The sequence below is a fragment of the Salvelinus fontinalis genome, chromosome 11 (genome assembly GCF_029448725.1).
Source record: "Salvelinus fontinalis isolate EN_2023a chromosome 11, ASM2944872v1, whole genome shotgun sequence".
Lineage (NCBI taxonomy): Eukaryota > Metazoa > Chordata > Actinopteri > Salmoniformes > Salmonidae > Salvelinus > Salvelinus fontinalis.
This window is the reverse complement of record NC_074675.1, coordinates 17,870,130-17,892,329: the sequence shown is the minus strand read 5'-3', so window position 1 is coordinate 17,892,329 and position 22,200 is coordinate 17,870,130. Positions and strand designations below refer to the sequence as shown.

General features: G+C 45.9%; 2 protein-coding genes across 4 annotated transcripts in view; one reads left to right on the top strand and one right to left on the bottom strand.

Annotated features, from left to right (window-relative positions):
- The first annotated feature begins 398 nt into the window (after nt 1-398).
- On the top strand, nt 399-9,559 carry LOC129865208 (ETS domain-containing protein Elk-3-like). Its single transcript, XM_055937789.1, has 5 exons — nt 399-643; nt 3,317-3,525; nt 5,733-6,506; nt 7,473-7,595; nt 8,619-9,559. Exons 2-5 carry the CDS (start codon nt 3,319-3,321, stop codon nt 8,712-8,714), a joined length of 1,200 nt encoding a protein of 399 aa, XP_055793764.1. The 5' UTR covers nt 399-643; nt 3,317-3,318; the 3' UTR covers nt 8,715-9,559.
- A 2-nt stretch (nt 9,560-9,561) lies between these two features.
- Nucleotides 9,562-22,200, bottom strand: part of LOC129865207 (cyclin-dependent kinase 17-like) — a 34,782-nt gene continuing 22,143 nt past the window's right edge. For all 3 annotated transcript variants that reach the window (XM_055937786.1, XM_055937788.1, XM_055937787.1), the window contains 15 exons: nt 18,762-18,918; nt 17,758-17,922; nt 16,083-16,216; nt 14,209-14,334; nt 13,920-13,976; nt 13,691-13,805; nt 13,389-13,483; nt 13,167-13,229; nt 12,821-13,065; nt 12,372-12,469; nt 12,047-12,152; nt 11,804-11,846; nt 11,531-11,621; nt 11,351-11,428; nt 9,562-11,198 (listed from right to left, as the gene is read on the bottom strand). In XM_055937786.1, the coding sequence (XP_055793761.1) occupies nt 11,161-11,198; nt 11,351-11,428; nt 11,531-11,621; nt 11,804-11,846; nt 12,047-12,152; nt 12,372-12,469; nt 12,821-13,065; nt 13,167-13,229; nt 13,389-13,483; nt 13,691-13,805; nt 13,920-13,976; nt 14,209-14,334; nt 16,083-16,216; nt 17,758-17,922; nt 18,762-18,888 (1,581 nt within the window). In that variant the 5' untranslated portion in view covers nt 18,889-18,918 and the 3' untranslated portion in view covers nt 9,562-11,160. The remainder of the gene's footprint in view (nt 11,199-11,350; nt 11,429-11,530; nt 11,622-11,803; nt 11,847-12,046; nt 12,153-12,371; nt 12,470-12,820; nt 13,066-13,166; nt 13,230-13,388; nt 13,484-13,690; nt 13,806-13,919; nt 13,977-14,208; nt 14,335-16,082; nt 16,217-17,757; nt 17,923-18,761; nt 18,919-22,200) is intronic.

Below are 22,200 nucleotides of genomic sequence, written 5' to 3'. Positions count from 1 at the left end.
TTTTTTGGAAAATGCCTTTAAAAGCGCTGTGAATGGAATCTTGGACTGAAACATGTGGAAGGATTAAAGAGCTCCTCTTCTCCCGTTTTGACCTCAAGTGAAGCCTGTGAGAATGAAAGTGTGTACCCACGTTTGTCTGTGTGTGGTGCGGCTGATGGAGAATTTTAAAAATAGCCTACTTTTTTAAATTCAATGTAACAACTAGCCCAATGCCTTTCCATAATTAGATGTCAAGGAGATTTCACACACACACAGAGAGAGAGAGAGCACTCAGGCGATGTGCGTGTGGAGGAAGGAACACAAACGCCTCCAGGTGCTTGCCAAGAAGGTGACGTCAGTTGGGCCCGCAAGTAGTCATAATTACAATATTACTGTGTGTGCGCGCGCAAGTGGTCGCAGAGAGGAGGAAAAGCGTGTTTACACAGACGGCCGAGAGTCTGGGGAATAATGCGCAAGAGGAAGTGAGCCGGCTCTATGTCTGCGCGCTCCGACTTCCTGCTCTGAAGAAGGAGAAAAAAACCTCTGGATCCCCTTACATTCTCGAGCGCCGCAGCCCAGACGGCATCAGCATGGAAAACCAGCGCATTATACGGAATTCTCTTTAAAAACATATACGGAAGGAAAGTAGACGTCTAACACCAGGGTATGTGGAGGCATGCTTCTCTATGATATTCACTTTATTAAACCAGGATAGTCACTGAGTTTGAGTGATGATGATTTAGAAGTAAACTCTGTACCAGAAAATATAGTTTGGAAATATGATATAACTCGGTCATCACAATGAACTTAAAATTTAGGGGACGATAGTCGATAGATGCTGGTAGTATATCCCCGATTTGTTACGCTATCTTGGCACACATGTATACATTTGCGTAAAAAGTATGTGTTTCCTTCTATTCATAAAAGTACGCTATTAAAAAGTTACATTTATTTTCGTTTTGATGTTTGCTAACATTGGGCTACTCCGTTATTTACACATTGGATGTCAAACTCAAATCGCTCGGGTCTGTCATGGTGCTCAAGTCTGGTTTTCTCGCGCAATTTCTTGTTTATTGTGATGCATTTGACAACTCAAAGTAGCTGTTGGTGTGGAAATGCTCATGGCCCTTTAAAAACTATAGTAGACTTTCTGGTTTGTCTGGACTCAACAGACTAATTGCCATGCACTTCCGGATTGAAACTGGCAGCAGACAACATCTTGAAAATGAGTCATGGGGCTAACAAAGAACCGTTTGAGTGTTCCAGGCTCTCCAACACCGATGATTCTGCACAGACCCGAGCCCTGCGGTCCACCCGTGATAACCCATACTTTTTTAAGACTTTAGAACGTCTATATGCGGCGTCTGGTACGATACAGCGACCAGAGGCATTATATAGCCTATGATGTTTTGTGATATCACTGGTGGTTGAACAGTACGTGCTAGCGACAGGAGCGCGTAGTATCGTTGTTCGATACTGGAGAAGCCTGTCCAGAGGACCAGCTGTATGATTTATGTCTCTGTGTCATAACACTGTTATAAGATACTAGAAACTCCCCATCAACAAAATAAATAATTCCTACCAGAAGCTACAAGTAGTGTGTGTGTGTGTGTGTGTGTGTGTGTGTGTGTGTGTGTGTGTGTGTGTGTGTGTGTGTGTGTGTGTGTGTGTGTGTGTGTACCTACTTGTCCAGGAGGAGAGACACTGTGCTGTGGGCCTATCATCCCATACAGTACAAATAAATAACAAGGACATATTCAATGCTGCAATAAAACATATGTAAATCTATGGTAACAGTATTTTTAGTTGCACCAATCCAGTGTTTATCAGGCAATGCAGAGTTGCATGTTTCCTTACTATTGCTAAGGATATCCCCAAATGAACAGATCCTGCTGTTTTGTCTCTGAGCTTGGCTAGTTAACCCTTGTCACTATGGAACATCAAAGACTAAATCCATCATGCATCATGCCACAGCATGTCCTGGGGGAGACCCAGAGTACATACATGTATGCAATGCATTCTCCATATGTTGTTATGGAATAGGAAATGGGTGGTGTGTGTTGCCGTACCAGAGCGAGGCGAGGAGGAAACCCGTCCATTTGTCCCAACTGTGAGGTCCCTGTGTTTCCGATGGTTCCCGGTGACAGGAATTCCTACCTTTGAGTTGGGACTGGTCTTTCCCTGGGAAGACGCCCTGTAGCAGAATGAGAGGAAGTCCTCATTTAGACAGCTTTATGGTCTCCCATCTCACACACACACACACACACACACACACACACACACACACACACACACACACACACACACACACACACAGGAGACCTCCTCAGGAAACGGAGCCAGAGGGGGTATTCACCTTTTTCCTCTCCTGGATGGTCTCTGGAGGAGGAGGGAAAGCAGGATACTCTGTTCAGTTTTTTCAAACAGACAAGGGGAATGTGTGTGTGTATGTGTGTGTGAGAGAGTTAGAGGGAGATGGAGAGAGGGAGAGGTGCACAGAAAGTTGTCTGTGTGGAGTGTGAGAGAGACGGACAGTGAAGTCAAGGTAAATAGTGTCGTTGGGCTGTGGCCTGTCTTCGCAGAGGGGCACTGACCACATCCTCTCGTCACCACGGAAACATCCTTAGCTCCACCCATCTGGCCATAGTTGGCAGCACCAAGTCCCTGATCTCTGACACAATCACACACACTTGAACTCTTTATTTTGACCTATAATGAAACATAATTACTACTAAGAAGCACACAGTCACAAAGCACAGCGTATGAGTGAGTGAGTGCAAGTGACCGAGTGTGCATGCGTGTTAGTGGAGTGGCATAGAGTTTGAGCGGACAAGCTTCTCTGACTTGTCTGATGTACTAAAGCTGCCAGGCAGCCCCTCATTCACAAAGAGCTGCTGAGTTGACCCTTCTTCTTATCATTTAGGCAGCCAGCCAAGCTCTCCAGCGAGTGAAAGTTTTACACAGCCACTGGTGTGTCTCATTACATATGCAGTAATGGCTTTCATTCCCCACTTCAACATATTGTAATATGAGATGTATGATGTCGCTGGCTAGCACGTGGCCCCATAGGCATACATATGTTTATAGACAGTACATTGGTTGGCACCGGATCTGGCACATGATGCCAGGAGTAGCATAATACTGTGACTCCAGTGTCTGCTGTAGTGATGATCTAAATGTGTTGTTGGTGTGTTTTCTGTCTTCATGGGTAGGATTTTTATTGTGCAGGAAACGCCTTCTAGGTTCTGGGCGGAACATGGCGGAGGCTTTTGTACTTGTTGTACTTGGAGTACAACTGACGATGATGGCCTCTCTCTCTTTCTCCCTCTCTCTCCAGTCATGGAGAGTGCCATCACGTTGTGGCAGTTCCTGCTGCAGCTGTTATTGGACCAGAGCCACAAGCACCTGATCTGCTGGACGTCTAACGACGGGGAGTTTAAACTGCTCAAGTCGGAAGAGGTGGCCAAGCTGTGGGGCCTGAGGAAGAACAAGACCAACATGAACTATGACAAGCTGAGCCGCGCCCTGCGTTACTACTATGACAAGGTACAACTCCCATAGATTTACGTTGGCACTACACAAACACCAAACACACGCCTGCTGGTACGGACGACAAGATACACCAACATTGTATAAACCCTTCACAAACATACAGTGAGTTGACAAATCATGTAGCTAAACAAAATGAAGAAACTATACTATGGAACTAAGATAAATTGTATAAAGAATGATAGTAAAAAGCTCAGGAGTACTTTAATGAAATTTGATGCAAAAAAGCAAACTCGGCTTCATCTTTCATTAAGGCAGATAGCTTGTTCATCACAAAACCCTTTGATATTGCCAACCACTTTTAATATTTGTTGTTGTTGACAAGATTAGCAAACTTAGGTATGACATGCAAACACCAAATGCTGAGTCTTCCTATTCATGCATAATGGGCCAAATAATGAAAGACAAGAACTGTAGTTTTGAGTTCCACAAAGTGGGTATGGAAGGGTGAAAAATGGTTGCTATCTATAAGTAAGGACAAACCAACCGGTAGAGACAACCTGGATGGTAAATTGCTGAGGTTGGTAGCGGAATACATTGTGACTCGTTTGCCACATCTTCAATTTAAGCCTAGAAGACTGTGTGCCCTCAGACATTGAGGGGAGCAAAGGTCATTCCGCTACCCAAGAATAGCAGAGCACCCTTTAATGGTTCAAACAGCCGACCAATCAGCTTGTTACAAGTGCTTAGCAAACATTTGGAAAAACATTTGATCAAATATAAAGTTATTTTACAGAAAACCAATTAACAACAGACTTTCAGCATGCTTATACTGATGGACACTCAACATGCTTGGCATTGACACAAATGACTGATGGTTGGCTGAAAGTAATTGATAGTAAGACGATTGGGGGAGCTGTTTTGTTAGACTTCAGTGCAGCTTTTAATGTCATTCATCATAACCTATTGCTGAAAAAACGTAGGTGTTATTTGCATCCTCTGCCTTATTATGGATTGAGAGTTACCTATCGAATAGAACAGAGGGTTTTTGTTAATGGAAGCCTCTCTCATGCAAATTCAGTTGGGTGTGGTATACCACAGGGCAACCAGCTAAGGCCATTATTGTTTTCTATTTTTACAAATGACCTTCCACTGACCTTGACTAAAGCCTGTGTGTCTATGTACGCTGACGATTCAACAGCATACACGTCGGCTACAACAGTCAAATAAATAACTGAAACACTTAACATTGAGCTCCAGTCAGTTTTAGAAAGGGTAACTAGCAATAGGCCGTTGCTAAATATCTCAAAAACGAAAAGCATAATTTCTCGGGACAAATCACTTGCTCAATCTCATTTAGTTATTTTATTGCGTGATGTGGCTATTGAGCAAGTTGAAGGGACTAAACTGCTCTGTGTAACCCTAGATAGCAAGCTGTCATGGTCAAAACATATAGACTCAATGGTTGCTAAAATGGGAAGAGGTCTGTCCATGATAGGGCGTTGCTCTGCCTTCTCAGTCGACCAGACGTGTCCTACAGGCCCTAGTTTTGTCGCAACTGGACTACTGCCCAGCTGTGTGGTCATGAGCGGCAAAGAAGGACATAGGTCAATTGCAGTTGGTCAAGGCAGCATGTATTCACACTTGGATGTACACGGATGGAAAGTTGAGGAGAGATTGACTGCGTTACTATTGGTCTTTATGCGAGGTATTGATATGTTGAAGGTACTGAACTGTCTGTTCAAGCAGACAGTTCAGTACAACAGGACATGCAACCAGAGGTCTCTTCACAGTCCCCAGGTCCAGAACAGAGGCTGGGAAACGCACAGTATTAAATAGAGCCATGACTAGATGGAACTCTCTGCCACCACAGGTAACTCAAACTAGCAATAAACACATAAAAAAAACAACATAGAAATAACACCTGCACAAAGGGGACTGTGACAAGACACAGCCATTTTATATAGATATATCTTTTATTGTGATTTGTATTATGTTTTAGACCTAGATATTGTGTGTATATACTGATAATGTTCTGTACTATGTATTATGTCATGTGGACCCCAGGAAGAGTAGCTGATGCATTTGGAGCGGCTAATGGGGATCCTAATAAATACCAAATATCTCTACACAGCATGAACATGTCTGTACCAATTCTACAGGTCAAACCACCATATAACATCACGGCATGCATGTTAACATTACACTGTTATTACTGTATAATATATGATGCTTAAACTCCTCCTTCCCTCTTCCTCCTCCAGAACATCATCAAGAAGGTGATTGGCCAGAAGTTTGTGTACAAATTTGTGTCCTTCCCGGAGATCCTGAAGATGGACCCCGCGGCGGTGGAGATGGGAGTGAGGGTGTGTGATGAGGCTGGTGGGGCCCTGTCAGAGGGGGAGGGGGATGAGGAGGGGGTGAGGGGTGGCCCCCCAGGGAGGAACGAGTACCTCCACTCAGGCCTCTACTCCTCCTTTACCGTCAGCTCCCTCCAGCATCCCCAGGACCTCCTCCGCCCCCCTGATTTACTCCGGCCAATCAAGGTGGAGCCTCGACATGATCACCATGACGACAGTGGCACGGTGATTCGCTTTGTTCAGAACCGCAGCCATAAGGGCGTTGCACTGCCGGTGGTGTCTCTGCCGTCATCCCCGATCCCTTGCTCCAATGAGGGCTACTATTCATCCAAACCTTCCCCAAGGCTAGCCCACTCCTCGTCCTGCTCCTCCTCCCCATCACACAGCCCCACACACACACTCTGGAGGGCACGGAGCCCCGCCCCTGAGACTGACGAATTAGAGCAGAGCGCTCAACCCCTTAACCTATCATCTGGTCACAGAGATCGTGGCCAGGCCACACCCACACCAGAGAAGAGGGGCTTAGCCAATAGCGTCCCGCCAAAAACCAGGAAGCCTAAAGGCCTGGAGATATCCGCACCCTCCCTGCTCCTGACAGCCAATGACATTGGCTCTATCGCCCTCAACAGTCCTGCACTGCCCTCAGGGTCCCTAACACCAGCCTTCTTCACTGCACAGGTCAGTACCACCCTCACTCACAATCTTTTCCCAGCTTAGCCCCGAACACAAACGCATTCACTCGCTCCACCCTCACCCTCTGTGTGCGCGTGCTGATTTATGTGTGTAATGACATTTGGGGAATATACATGACTTATTCCTGAGTCTCTCTGGAACTGTCTGTCCTTACCCTGAAACAGGCAGGGTAGGGAGAGGAGAGTAGAGGGAGGGAGGTAAGAAAGAGTTATTGAGGAGAGACGGAGAGAGGAAATGAGGGAACGAGTGAAAGAGGTAAGCGGAAAAGAGGGAGTGGGTGGGGAGCGAGACTAGTAACGTGGAGAGAAGGAGGGAGAGAGGTAAGCTGAAGAGAGAGTGAAAAGAAGGGAGGGGAGAAGGAGAGAAGGGAGGGTAGGGAGGTTTGTAAGTGAAGCCATATGTTTCAAAAGCTCTTGAATCGCCGGCGTGAGGTAAGGGCTGTTGTAATACCACAGATAGAGAGATATATACTCTCTACCTAAAACTCCTCTTTATTGGGCCACTACAAAACAACACATTAAAATAGCATACATCATTCCTTACCCACATAAACACCCCCCATAAACATATTAAGTCAGGAAGAGAGAGCAATAGGGAGGCAAGATGGAGAGAAATTGATGTCATATGTAACTTCTCAGCTGGAACCTAGTTTTCCAAGTTCTGTGACCTCAAGAGAGTTCCCAAAGTCAGCCTTGAACTCACTCTACCTCCCCTGTCCCCCCAAAGCAGGGTATGAAGCTCTCTCTCCCCTCCTGGTTCCGGTGTTTTACTAAAACAAACAGTGGCAGCACAGCAGGACTGAATAACCACAGGGAGAAATTACATCTCTGTGTTGTGTGTTCATACTCAGCTAGCTCATTTTACAGATCACCAAGAAAAACACCAACAGAACATTGAACAAATTGAAATCTCTCTCACGTTCTCCATAAACTCTTTGTTCTCCCCCTTTAGACTCCCTCAGGTCTCATCCTCACCCCCAGTCCCCTGCTGTCCAGTATCCATTTCTGGAGCAGCCTGAGTCCCGTAGGACCCCTGAGCCCCGCTCGCCTGCAGGGCCATGGACCCCTGTTCCAGGTAAGACACACACACACACACACACACACACACACTCTAAAAGAGAATAGAGGAGAAAGGAAAGAAAGAGTGACACCACCTGGAGTGAAGACTGATGGAAGGGAGTTGAGGAGAGGGAGGGACAGAGGGGAAAGTTGTGGGATGGGTGACAGAAAGGGGGAGGACAGTATAGTATTTATATGCTTGTTCGTACTGAGCCGAGAGAGAAAGGGCTCCACTCTAACTGGTAGACAAAGGAGGGATAGTGAATTCTGACAGTCTGAGTTAGAAGTTTGAGCTACAACTAGGGTTGCAAAATTCCGGGAACGTTCAATAAAATCCCTTGTTTCCCGAAATCCCGGTTGGAGGGTCCCGGAACCAGGAGGGAATAAGCAGTAAATCTGCAATCCTCCATCCAGGACTTCTGGAAAAATAGATTTTATTTTGAAAGTTCCCTGAATTTTGCAACCTTTGCTAAGACAGAATATTTCCCCCAAACAGCCTCATTTTCTCAACAACAGTCACATGACCCTGCCGCTATTTAGTTCTGTGTGTGTGAGCGGTTCGCTGTGATTATACTTAAGTGTGTGTATGTGTGTGATTCACTGTGTGCATGGGTTTCAAATAAGCTACAGATGTTTCCTTTCTGGTGTAGACGAGGAGTGGGGGGGCTGCTTCCTGCTCGGGAGGGGGGGGGGTGGTCAGGAGCCCCACCCACTCCCATCAGCCCTCTCACAACAGGAAGTGCCTCTCCTCCCATCGTCAGGAGGGATGGGCATTAAAATACCTCGGCCACCATTTTAGGGAATTCTTAAACCCAGTCAGCGTCTCCAGAGTTTGGGCTGGAGTTCTTTCAAAATAAAGTTATCATTTGTAGTAGTAGTACACATGTATAACACTAGAATAGGGATATAGATTAATGTACTTTACCTCAGTATAATATGGGGGACATTATTATTATTAATGTGTGTTATTTCCTATCTGACAGTGGATCTCAGCAGTCTTGTCCTTTGTCCATCTGTCTGTCTCTCTGCCTGTCTGTAGTTCCCCACCCTCCTGAATGGGCCCATCCCAGTCCCCCTGTCCAGCCTGGACACCTCCTCCCCCCTACTGCTATCCCACAGCCCACATATGTCCTGATCCTCCTGGAGGACAGTACCATACCCTACTGGACTCTACTACCAACTGGACCAAAACAGGCTTAAATCAGGCCCGACCAGAACAAATATGCCCAGTCCACGCATTTTCAAATCCTGGACCCCAACACAGCAGGACTCGAGGCCAAATGTAGGTTAAGCCAGCAAAAATCAGGACACTGCTGCAAACCTACTGGATCAGCCTTTAACTGCGTCAATATCATTGACTTGAAGATACATTTTCTTTATCTTATTTGAAACAGATTTTTTGTAAACTTTCTTGTGTTTAGTTTGGATCTCATTCATCTTGAAAACATTTTCTATCCCATATTTATCCACTTCACAATGCCAGAATGCTGTCCCATGCATTGTACCTTGTCAGCCCTTTATCAAATGCCTGGTGTATGGTTATAACGCTTTATAAAAGAGACAGGGCGTGGTTATAAATGTTTGTATCATTGTATAGTGGTTGATATGTTCATTTGAGGCTGTGAACCTGGTTGTATTGTTCTGGCTAAGTGTTTTTATATGGTTTTGTATTGTATTACACTTTATATGCATTATTACCTTGTACCGGCTGTGCCTTCTCAAATGTAAGACTTATGTAAATGTTTTATTTTCAAGCTTTAAAACGTTTTTTTTTTTTATATAGACGAAATTCCAGTTCAATATTGAACAGCTTTTGGTTATTTTTTTATTTTATAAAGGAATTGATACAAATGTATTCTCAATGATTTGCTATTTTTTTGCGGTCCGAGAGTCAAGTAAAAATGTCTTACACACGGTTTTAAATAAACATGAAGCATTGAATGCTATTCAAGAAAACCACAATAAAGACAAGGACAAGTGTATTTATCAAACAGACTAATTTTACTGTGATGGTTATGAGAAATAAATAATTACAGGACAACTGTCAGTGTTCCAGAGAGGTTGAGTTTACACCACAGCAGGAGTTCCATATGTCTGGCGCACACACACACCCTCAGGTAAGCTCAGATCATTTTTAAACTTGAAAAAGTACGGTATTACAATATTAATATACATCACTGTCAGCTGAAAACACACAGCGGCTTGTTAAGTCTATTTAAAATTTCAATTTGAAATGTGTACAAACGCTGGAAAAAAGAAACTTGAGGTCCAATGCAGACTGAAACAAATATTTTGTTCTCCTTTGAGAGGCGAAGCTTCTGCCCCTTGACATGCCACACTGACACTGTATTCACAAGGAGAGGCCAAAGACCAAAGGTCAAACATAGAAAACAAAAATCTCTTAATAATACTGTCAAATCAAGTCAGCCATTTTAAAACACCAGTCATCCTAGTAGTGCCCTGAAATCATGGTACAACCCCACTCCCATGGCAGCTACAGAGTAGAGAGCCATTCAAAAAACTAGAAACTGCTTACAGGTTATTGATGATGCACAAAAACAACCAGTATTGTAGACCTCCAAAAGGCAAGAAGAGAAAATGTATATCTTGCATACAAGAACTTAAGTCAAGACCATCCTGGGGGGGTCAAGACCATCTAGTGGAAACGGAGGAGGGGTAGGGACTGATGCGTTCCTGTGGGAGGTCACATCACTTCCTGCGACGCTCCTGTGTTTCTCTCCCCCCCTAATCATCGCTTCCCTGTTGCCATGACAACCGGAGAGGGTGACCAGAAATGTCCTGGGGAGTCAAACTCCACCTTCTGCTGTGGTCCCATTCGTTGGCTAAGAGGCTCTGAGGGTCGTTGTGCTCTTCCAATGACTGGACCCCATCTCAACCCCATTTTGACTCCTTCCTAAAGCACCGTCTGGCCCCTGAAATGTTCTAGGTCAAGGAGATAGGAGAGGGAGGCTGGGAATTGCTTCGGTTCAGAGGACAGATTTCCAGTTGCGGACCAGACACTCCCTGTCCAGTCCCTTGCTCCCAGTTTGGACTGGTCTGGTCTCATTTCAGTTAAACACCACCATCAGAGGAAGCTTGAGAAAGTACTTGAGGAAAGAAAAATGCTAAAAAGGCATTCAGTCTCTGAACACCATGACATGCAAAACAGCAAAGTTAACAGCTATGATAAACAACATCGAGATCATCAGTGGAATCATAATAACCATAATTCATCATTTACAATAACAATAGTAACCTTAGCGACTTGTCGGTTGTGCATGGTGTCTGAGTTCACATCATCATATACACAAACTGCGTGTTAAATACAGACAGTAGTAGTATAGCAGCAAAATATACCCCCCCACCCCCTTCCATATCTTCAAATAAATAAACGTAGTTCATCTCTCCCTCCCCAATCAACTCCAGGCTCACTCACTCTATGGGGGTGGGGGGGGGGGGTCTGTCCAGGGGTGAGGGGCTCATGCGAGAGGGAGGAGGGGGCTCTGTCCCATTCAGTCTCATCTCAAGCGAGAGTCCGTTACTGTAGCAACAGAAAAGAGCTCCACCCAGGAGCCGAAAGTCTAGAAGAGCATGCTCTGTCTTCTGTTCTTGCTGTTGCCTGGAGAGATGGAGTGAATAAAAGAGAGAGCGAGAGAGAGCGAGAGTGCATCAGTATGTGTGCATCAGTGTGTGTGTTTATGTGTATCAGTATGTGTGTATCAGTGTGTGTGTGTGTGTGTGTGTGTGTGTGTGTGTTTGTTTTATACACACCTGACTCTAGGTTTGAGGAGTTTCGATAGCCAGGGTCTCTCTGCAGTTGGATATCCTTCAGAGTGAATATTGATACACCTGAGCGAGAGAGAGATGGAGAGCAGAGAGAGATTTGTAATTATGTGTGACTATCTCCAGGCCATTCAGAGGACTAGACCATCCCCAGGTTTAGAGACTCACTCTCGTGCAGTGTGTGGACCTGTGCCCCCAGGCTCTTGAAGTAGGCCTGCTTCATAGCTTCATCTGCTGAGGTCCTCTCCTTGGACTCGTACTGGAGAGGAGGGAGACCAACAGTTAACACACTGACAGTAAAGCAACAACAAAACAGAATCAGTAAGGCAGAAGTGTCTACTGTGCCCCCTGTTGCTATTTTAGCAGTACTGCATGCCAGTGATTCAGAGTATAACTGCGTAGGTTACACAGTGTGTGGAAAATGTAGACAGAGAAACTCACTTTCAAAAACGACAACACCAGTTCAATGCCTTCTGTGTCCAGCCTGAAAAGGAGAGCGAGAATCACAGGGTTTACTGTCAGTCGGTGATGACTGATGGGAACTTCAGAGGAAGGAAGTGAACAGTTGCTTCACTGAAGTTCCACAGGATGTCCTGCCTCCTGCACTGACTAAACGCATTCACACACCCACACAGAAACGTGTGCTCTCAAACACACTCATGGACGCGCGCGCACACACGCTACCTGGGTGCATGGTTGATGAAGGGCTGAGGTTTGTATTTGGGGAAGTTGTAGGATTTGAACTCGTCGACGCCAGAGATCCCTGGCCAGCTGTCCTCTGATGGCGTGCCTGAAGAAATAAGCGAGAGGACAGTCTTTAGATAACGCTCAATCAACGTTTAGTTAACACTCAAATAATGTCCCCATCAGCAGAAGCATGTGAGGACTCTCCTGCTTATTTGGAGAGTTCTGTGGGTGTGTGTTCGTCCCTGTAGCAGACACTAGGTGGCGCTAGGTCAGTGGGTTAGTTAGGCTGTACCATCCAAATCAGGCTGTACTCTGTCCTCACCCAGCAGTCTGAATATGAGGTGGAGCTCGTCCTCTACGGTGGAGCCTGGAAACAGGGGCCGACCTGCAGCCATCTCATAAAATATACACCCCACACCCCTACACACAGAGAGAAAAAAATCACACACACACATCAAAAATAGAGGCTAGGGAGTAGGATGAAGGTGTTAGGATGTATAGCTCTTACTCAAAGTTTATGTGTGTAAAATTCATTGAATGAAGTGGTTGTAGTTCCTAGAGTGTAAGGGCCTTAAATCTGGACCTCGAAGCCAGTTCCATCGCTTTTTTATTTATTTTATTCTTTCCCTCGAATAAGGGACTGATTTAGACCTGGGACACCAGGTGGGTGCAATTAATGATCAGATAGAAGAGAAAACCAGCAGTACTCCGGACCTCCAGGGTAGGATTTGTTTACCCTTGGCGTAGCTTGTTAGGATGTAGTTTTCTTACCACATGTCAATCTGTGTGGAGTACTCGGAGGAGCCTAGCAGGACGTCAGGTGGCCGGTACCACAGAGTCACCACCTCGTTGGAGTACGTTTTAGTGGGGACAGACTTAGCCCGCGCCAGACCAAAGTCAGCCAGTTTGAGTTCCCCTCTCTCATTGATGAGCAGGTTCTGGGGCTTTAGGTCTCTGTGGAGAACCTTCCGCTTGTGGCAGTACGCCAACCCCCGCAAAATCTGGAACAAGAAGATCTAGAACCGCACAAACACATGCAATGTTAACCACTATTATGCAAGGGCTTTTATTTAAAGTGACTTACAGTACAGTACAGTGAGTGCTAGGTGATACTCACCTTGACGTTGTGCATGCTCATGATGTTCCCACAGTCGTCCATGTACTGCTTCAAGTCTTTATCCTGCACCGGAAGTGAGGTCAGTAGTCAGTCAGACAAGACAGGAAGTACATGTACAACAGCCTACTTAGGACTAGAAACTCCTCAGATAATTAGGGCAGATTTTTGACTACAATGACCAGCATGCAGTGTGAACAGAGTCAGGTAGTAAGTGATTCTCACCAGGTACTCGAAGACCAGCGTCAGGCTCTTGTCTGTGTGGACGATGTCATGTAAGGTCACGATGTTGGCATGTTTCAGGTCCTTCAGTAACGACACTGGAGAGAGGGAAAGAGCGGGATGAGGGAGAGAAGGGGTAATATATTGACAAAGAGGAGGAATAATAGTGAATGAGAAAGAGCGAAGAGCGAGAAAAAAACAAAAGACAATGTGGCATTGAAATCAGTAATGGGAGGATGAGGGAGAGGAAGAGAAGGGGGGATAAGGTGATAGAGAGGAGGAAAGGCAGAGAGGTATAGACTCACCTTCTCTGATGGCGGTGCATGGTGCTCCCTCTTCGTGCTCCAGCCTGATCTCCTTTAGCGCCACCAGGTTGTCAGTCAGCTTACTGCGCCCCTTAAACACTGTAGCATAGGTCCCCTATAGAAAAAACTAACTGGTTATGACCGGAGTCAAAACTAAATCACATTCAGGAACCTCTTGTGAAAAACATGTTTTCGGAGTTTATAGGAGTGTTTGTGTGTGTTCTCTGACCTCTCCCAGTTTGTCCAGTTTGATGTAGGTCTCCAGCTTCCCAAAACCAATCTCCGACTGAAAAACAGAAATAAAGAGATCGTCTTCCATGTTGTTTCGGTCTTTTTTTCTGTGTTGAATGACGTTTGTACAGGATACCTTCATTCACTGCACAAGATTACATACAGAGACAGTCTAATTCAACCTCATGCCTGTTGCCATGGAGACAACCAGAAAGGAGGGCGGTACCTGATCGCTGTCGGGCAATAATGTTATATTCCTTCAATCGCTCTCTCACACACACACGTACCAGTGAGGCCCTGCGTGAGAGTCGGCTGAGGGGCTGGTCGAAGGTAGGGCTGCTCAGCTGCAGCTTCTCCAGGTAACCGTCAGGGATACGGATGTCAGCAGGCAGAGACAGACGCTTGTTCAGGTCCTACACACACACACACACACACACACACACACACGGGTTAGAGACGTAACATACACATCACATATATCATGAGTCCTATCGAATACGGCGTCTGTCTGTGTGAGACGTGTAGCCATCTCCATGATTACACCCACACACTTTGTCCTAGAAATGACTCTCTCCTCTCCTCCCACTCACCCCAGAAAGAGAGACAGAAGAATAGAGGCGCTTCTAGAAAAATGATCCATACATGAAAACAATCGTTATTGAAGAAGAGAAAGATACTATTGACACACACACCCCCACCCACCATGGATATCACGTAACACACTTGCATACCGCCTGCCATCTCTCACCCATAGAAGTAGATGAAAAGAGAGCATCATGTTCTCTCTATAGATAGTGATATGAATCAGTGTATTGTTACAGCGTACTAACCCCATCAACACACCGCTTCAAAGGGAACAATTGGGCAGAATGATATGTACCCACATGAGTGCGTTTGTGTGGATCTGGTTAGATGTAGTAACCGAGATGACGCGTGTGAGAGAGAGAGATTATTCAGATGTCTGATGATTCCCATCTAAAGGTCAAGCGCCTCGTGTCTCCGCTCAGACTAATATGATAAACACTTGGCATCAAGGAGAAATAGGTCAATCCCTGTGTGCGCGTGCGTGCAATAACATAATACTGATATATAGGTAAAGTACTGCTTACATTTCTCCAGACTGACCACCAGGTGGCAGAATGTCACCAGGCTGAGGAAACAGCGTTCCTACCAGTGATTCTATAGGAACTCCGTAAACAGAACCAGTGATACAAGCACTAAATCTATCATCCATAGAATAGTTATAGTCCATGGGACACCAGGAACTAAGGTCATACTTCACAGCATTCACTCACATAGAAAATATCAAAAAGAACACAGAAAAAAAGAAAAAACGAGTCACGGAGAAGAAAGGAAAAACATCCCCAGCCTTAAAGAGTGACTGAACATACGCCGATTGGTACGTGTGTTTTTCTGTTGCTTATAAGAAAAACAGCATTTCAGTATCGGAGGTGTTTGTCTCTCATGAGACACTAGACTCAGAATTTCACTTCCTCAAGAAATCTGTAATTAAATAGAATTAAAGTTGTTGCCGTGGATGTTTTAGTGTGGCAATTTTACATACAACCAATGTGTTTGGTGCAGTATTTTTCAAGTAAAAAAATGCGCGATGCATTGTCTTATGTAAACAAAGTCGGAGCTGCTGGGCAGGTCTGTCACTGTTTATGTTATTGGATAGAGAGAAATCACCACAGCTGTTCACCCCATGTTAGTGGGCAATTGGACACGGCCAAATTAAAACTCAACCTCATTTACCGTTGTGACGCACGGATGAGACTACCTTTATGACCAAAATTATCCTATTTACACTTTGTAGTAAATGTTGACACTAGAACAACTGTTTGATTCATACTAATGCCACATCAGTACATTTTCAAAAGGGATTAGTTGCTTTTTAAAGGCTTTAAATCCCAGGTTCTCGCTGAGCTAAGTGGAGCAGTCTCTCTCTTGGTCTCCATCCCACTCCCTGTCCGAGGTTCCACTCAGGATTGTTGACCAGCTATGTGGCAGGGGATCGTCTGGAATGTCAGCAGTCAGAGGCCAAGCGTGCCACAGATTACTGTCTCATGACACCATTCCATTAGTCAGTCAGTCAGTCAGTGTAACTGTTCGTGGCCTGAACCAGCTCCTACTTCCCACCCTGCCCGCTGTGTTTGTGTACCTCCATGGAGATACGCCGCTGCACCCTGTTCCTCAGACACACTCCGGTGGGCGACTGCACCTCGTCTGACGACGTCCCAGACGCCTGGTCACTCTCCCCGTCTGAGCCCATCTTCAGGTTCTCATGGACGATGTCTTTGGAGGAGAGGAAGAGGAGAAAGAGGGAAGAAGAGTTAGAGTTTAGAAGCTGAACTTGCTCAATTTCAACATTTTGCCTGGCAAATGACACTCGCGATGAGATAAACATGGCAAGGACTTGCTATAGCGTGTGTCAAACTGAGTCAGTAGTCTGCTGTTTTAGTAAGAATAGGAGAGAATAAGTTAGAGATATTACAGAGAGAAGGAGTGCTTTCTCTCATTCTGTCAACAGTTAGTTTATGGCCTGGTCCCGACCCTACAACCTCTCCTTCTCTCTCAAGTTCCCTTCTTTCATCATCCTGCAGTCCCTCTCTCCTTCTCTCACCCCTTCCCCCTCTCACCCCACAGGCCAAAGATGAAACACTAACCAACACTGCTTCCTCCAGGGTGATAAAACTAAAACCACTGCCTCTGGTGTAGATCATGGTACGTAGTGGGGGGTTGGACTAATGAACACACACACTAAACATACATGCATTTACACACACACACAGTGTTAATGAGTAGCTGCCTCAGTGTGCTGGCACATATTCTCTCTGTCATCAGTGTCAACACCTCCAGCCCAGCAGCCTGTCATCATATCATCCAGCACACTACTGTCACCCCCCCCCCCCCCTCTCTCCTTTCTGCTTCTCTCTCTAGCCGTCTATCTTCTGCTCTGCCTACCAAATACCCCTCCTTTCTTTCCAACTCCACTCGCTTTCCTCTCCTTGGCCCTATTTCTCCCTCGCTCTCTCACACCCTGTTGTTTGAGCTAACCAGGCATTTAACTTAGTGTGACAGTGTGTTTTAATCTAGTTCCATCTTGTCCCAGATAGACTTGCCTGGTTGTCTGTTCCCCCCCCCCCCCCAAAAGAAATCGCCAAACCCATGTAACTCTAACTGGGACAGAGTTCAGTCTGAGGAGAAGCTCTTCGCGAAAACTTAACGGCTAGACCGCAGACCATAATAGTTGGCTCACCCTGGAGACCAGCGAACAGCAAGGAACAGCTATCGTCACGGTGATGGCTCAGCGAACATGCAGGGAAGACGTTTGTCCTCAGACACACACAAATGAATGAATCCCATATGTACACAAACATCAAACTTTTAGACGCAAATATACACCCGCACAAACACAGTGTAGAATGAGAAAGGTTGAGTCGTACAAAACACACTTAATTGCGAGGAAGGTTGGAGACAGAGACAGACGAGTCTGGTGTTGTGTGTGATGAAAAGTCACACCATGACCGTGTCAGGACAGAACTCTCAAGGGCTATGACTCACTTCCTGTTTGTCCTCTGTTGCCATCTGCTCTTTCTCAGTCACTTCCTGGTGCACAGGCACGAGCATGCCCGTCTCCACGGCAACTCACCTTGGCAGCTGGGTGGCATGGCCATGAAGGAGAACAGGCTGCTTATAGTGGTGCTGCTAGTGGGTGTGTCATTAGTAAATATGCCTGCATGTTTGAATGAGTGTGTGTGCAAGCATGTGTGCCGTTAGTATATACGTGCTTGTGCATCTCCGAGTCTGTTTGTTTCTCTCTCTGTGTAACTCACCGAGGCGGCTGCCGTTGCTGGGGAAGGTCATGAAGGAACCCAGGCTTCCTCCGATGACACTGTGTGGCCTGCGGAGGGGGGGCTTCTTGAAGGAGCCGGTGTACTGGTGCAGGAACGAGTGCATGCTGTGGGAGGAGGGCGGTCGCCCATTACGCACGATTGGCTCTGCAAGGAGAAACAATATGTCAATCAATTAGTCGATATGTCAATCAATCAGCCCATCTATCCATCCATCCGATTCATCACGCATTCTCCCAATGAATCAATCAGTCATTATAAAACAAGTAGTTCATATACTGTTCCGTCTTCTGTTGAGCAGAATTCAGTAAACAGAGTGCTTCCTTGTTTTATATAAAAACAGTAGAAAAGAACACTTATGCAACCTAAAGTAGGCCAGAGGATTTGAGCTTCATACTTCAACAGCCCAACATGTCTGTTTGTTTATGTGTGCGTGTTTTCCTTTTCTGTGTGATGTCTTTCCCACAAACAGTGTGGCAGCATCACCTGCCCGTCCCCCTGCGTTGTGTTTCATCCCACCAGGCTGCTTCTGTTGTTACATAAGGACATAAAGAGCTACTCTCTAGGACACTATCATTCACACTGCTGCTCGCCTTCCCTGTGTGTCAATGTCCCCTCTTTCTCCCTCTCCATGTCTCTCACTCTGTTCTCTCGGTCTCCCTCTGGCCATTGGCACACCATCTCTTTAAACTCTCATTAGCCATCAAATTAAATCACTTCAGATGGCAAGAAAGGATACTGTTGGCTGCCAGCTACATCAAACATTTAAACTGTATCCTCGGGGTGACCAAAGGGCCCTAGTGTGTGTGTCCACTGGCTGGCTGTATCCTTCTCTACTGGCATTCAGCCAAGAGTCACTTCAGAATAGTAACATTATCAGCCTCTTATCACTGGGACTGGCACAGAGCACTGGAGCGTGTGTGCTCTGTTTGTTTACTAATACAATCTCTAATACTCACTCACTCTCACACACACGCGCTACTGACCATTGTCCTTGTTGCCGCCGTCCTCGATGGTCATCTGCTCGGCCAGTTCAGACAGAGACTCGTCTATGGTGTGGCTGGAGCGCAGCGTCAGAGACAGACGCCGCTTAAACCTCTTCATCTTCTCCATCACACACTCCTCAGGGTTGGCTGGCAGGGCCTGCACAGAGGGCAAAGGTCAGCACTGGACCCACACACACACACGTTTTAGGTGGCCAGGCGTAAACAAGTAACTTGTAATTGTCTCGCTAGTCACTTCTAGTCCAATGTTGCTCACATAGCGACATGCTAGCTTCCTTGTGTTGAGATTGGTACAGTTGGGCTGGAGTAAGTACGTTGTGTTGTTGTGACCATGTTATTATTCCAGTATGGACTGGTATTGTACATGCTACCAAACACATGGACACACAGACCGTGAGAAGTCCAATCCTTAAGCTGCTAGAGTAAGCGTGAGAGGCCGTGACGGGTGTGCTAAAATAGCACCGTTCATAAATAAACTACGCCTCCTTTTAATCTAATATTTATGATGGGTAGAGGAATACTGCAGTCACCGCACCTCCCCTCAGTACTCAGCTAGGGCCTTCATAAAGCACGCATTAAACATCCAAACATGAATACTGCTTTCCTTAATTGCAAGCAAAATGCATTAATACACACACATGCACACACGCTTATACATACATACCCACACAGATGCAGAAGCAGACACACACACACATCCATCATTTGTCAAGGCCATCTACTGTGGCTAAAATGACAACACAGAGGTCAACTTCAAATCCACAGTACCAGCTAAATATAGACATAGCAGTCATACGCGCACACACACACACTGACCTCCCCATCAGTGTCCTCAGAGTGGCCACACCCTAAGTAACAGCGGTGTTCGTCATGTGGTTGTGTCCTGTGATGTGATTGGTGGGCTGCAGTGACAGATCTAGTCCAGCGGCTGCAGTGATTGGCCGAGGCAGGCTGGCTGGCTGAGTGTGATGGGAGGTGAAAAGGCCAGCAGGCTGGGAGAACTGGCCACATTTCATAGCAACACATACCTGCCTGGTCCAATGGTATGGCTGTGTTGTGTGTGCATCCATCTGTGTAGGATCTACTGTATGTGTGTAAGTGTATCAATTAATTATGTGTTGTGCGGATATGCTAGTGTATGATTTATGTGTGTATGGTAAATATGCATAAATGCATGTAGAATACAGTCTGTGTGTGCATGCGCATGTGTGTATGTATGATGTGTGTATCAGTGTATGGTTTGGGTATCCGTGTGTGTGTTTATGTGTATCAGTGTGTGTGTGTGTTTATGTGTATCAGTATGTGTGTATCAGTGTGTGTGTGTGCTCGCATGCTGACACAGCAGTAAGCCAGGTCATAGGAAACACCTTGTTCTCTCTGCCTCGGGCCAGTTTCCCTGCCCATTGTGTTGCCGCGGTGACTCCCCTCAAGAGTGGGACCCGCCCTTCTAACCCCCTCACACCATCCCGTACTGGACACTGCGATAACACACTGCCAGCTAGAAGTGAAGGGTGTGTGTGTGTGTGTGTGTGTCTCTCTCTCTCACACATGGGATACAGTTATCCACTACATCATGAAAACATCCTAACACAGCACTAACCTCACATCAGACAGACACAAGAAGAAGACCAAGAATATCTAGCTATTCATCTCTCCAGCCATCTACACTATATATACAAAACTATGTAGACACGCCTTCAAGTTAGTGGATTAGGCTATTTGAGGCATACCCGTTGCTGACCGGTGTAGAAAATTGCAATGCAAACTCCATAGACAACATTGGCAGTAGAATGGCCCGTACTGAAGAGCTCAGTGACTTTCAATGTGGCAGTCATAGGACGCAACCTTTACAACAAGTCAGTTCATCAAATTTCTGCCCTGCTAGAGATGCCCCGGTCAACTGTAAGTGCTGTTATTGTGAAGCAACAACAATTGCTCAGCCGCGAAGCGGTAGGCCACACAAGCTCACAGAACGGGACCGCCGAGGTGCTGAAGCGACTGCGAGCCAGGCCTAATCGCTCAACATCAGTGCCCGGCCTCACTAATGCTCGTGGCTGAACGGAAGCAAGTCCCTGCAGCAATGTTCCAACATCTAGTGGTAAGCCTTCCTAGAACAGTGGACACTGTAACAGCAGCAAAACTGGGGGGACCAACTCCATATTAACGCCCAGGATTTTGGAATGAGATGTTCGACGAGCAGGTGTCCACATACTTTTGGCCATGTAGTGTACCTTTCTCTTTCACTCCCTCGGAGATCATTAGCTCAACTGCATACACTTGAGACACCAGCTGTCTGTCTAGACACACATCTCGGTCATCCTTAAAATTCCTCTGTCATTCCTGATGGCATGAGCGCATTGCAGGAATCCCTGGCATCATTCAATCAATGACTGTCTGGATCTGTGACTGCAGTTCACCCAACCCCCACCCTGACACCCCCTCCCAAGTGCACATACACTCACCATGTACAGCCTAAGCTTATAGGCTCTAATTACCTCCAGGCGTACAGGTGCCAGTCAGTAGAGCACGACGTCAAAGAACGATCAGATACAAATAGAGTGTAGAACAGACATGCCTCTCTGTCATGAAGAGTGAGGAATCACATCAGTTCTAATGACATTTCTATCTGTGCCCTCAAATATGCCCCAGGCCAACGCATATAGCAGCACCCCCCCTCACCAGTCAACCACTAATCTACCAATGAAAATCGATGAAACACTGTGTGTGTGTGTGTGTGTGTTAGGCGATGAAAGATTAGTCTCCCCCACCTTTCGCCCCCCACATGCCCTAACACCCACCATGTACCTAGCAGGGCGAAGGCAGGGCCGCTTTGATGTCAGGTTTAAGTGTGGGTGTGTGTTGCACGGGTATGACCTGGTTCTCTTCTCATCTCTGCTGGAGTTGATCTCATTAAAACAAATGTAGTTAATGGAGGAGTGTGTGTGTGTGAGTGAGAGAGCAGGCGCATGTGTTTTCTTAGTTTTACTATCGTTGTGGGGACCTGAAGACAAGTGGGGACATTCTGCCAGTCCCCATAAGGAAAAACTCATTTTAGGCTTAGGGGTTAGGTTTACAATTAGGGTTACGTTAGGGGTTAAGGATTAGGTGTAGAGTTAAGGTTAGGGAAAATAGGATTTTGGATGGGAATCAACTGTTTGGTCTCCACAAGGATAGTAAAACAAAGGTGTGTTGACGTGTGTGCGGGCATCTGTTTAAGCACAACAAACCTGCTATATATATAGATAGATAAGATAGATAGATACCAGTGTGCCATCACAGCAGCAAGATGTGTGACTTATTGCCACAAAAAAAGGGAAACCAGTGAAGAACAAACACCATTGTAAATACAACCCATATTTATGTTTATTGAATTTATTGAATTTAAATGTTCACTGTTTATTTGTATTGTTTATTATCTGCT

Bases quoted from the DNA above. Each gene is read 5' to 3' on its own strand.
- LOC129865208 (XM_055937789.1), top strand. From the start codon at position 3,319: ATGGAGAGTGCCATCACGTTGTGGCAGTTCCTGCTGCAGCTGTTATTG. The intron at 3,526-5,732 runs GTACAACTCCCA...TTCCTCCTCCAG, and splicing joins TGCGTTACTACTATGACAAG to AACATCATCAAGAAGGTGAT. The intron at 6,507-7,472 runs GTCAGTACCACC...CTCCCCCTTTAG, and splicing joins CAGCCTTCTTCACTGCACAG to ACTCCCTCAGGTCTCATCCT.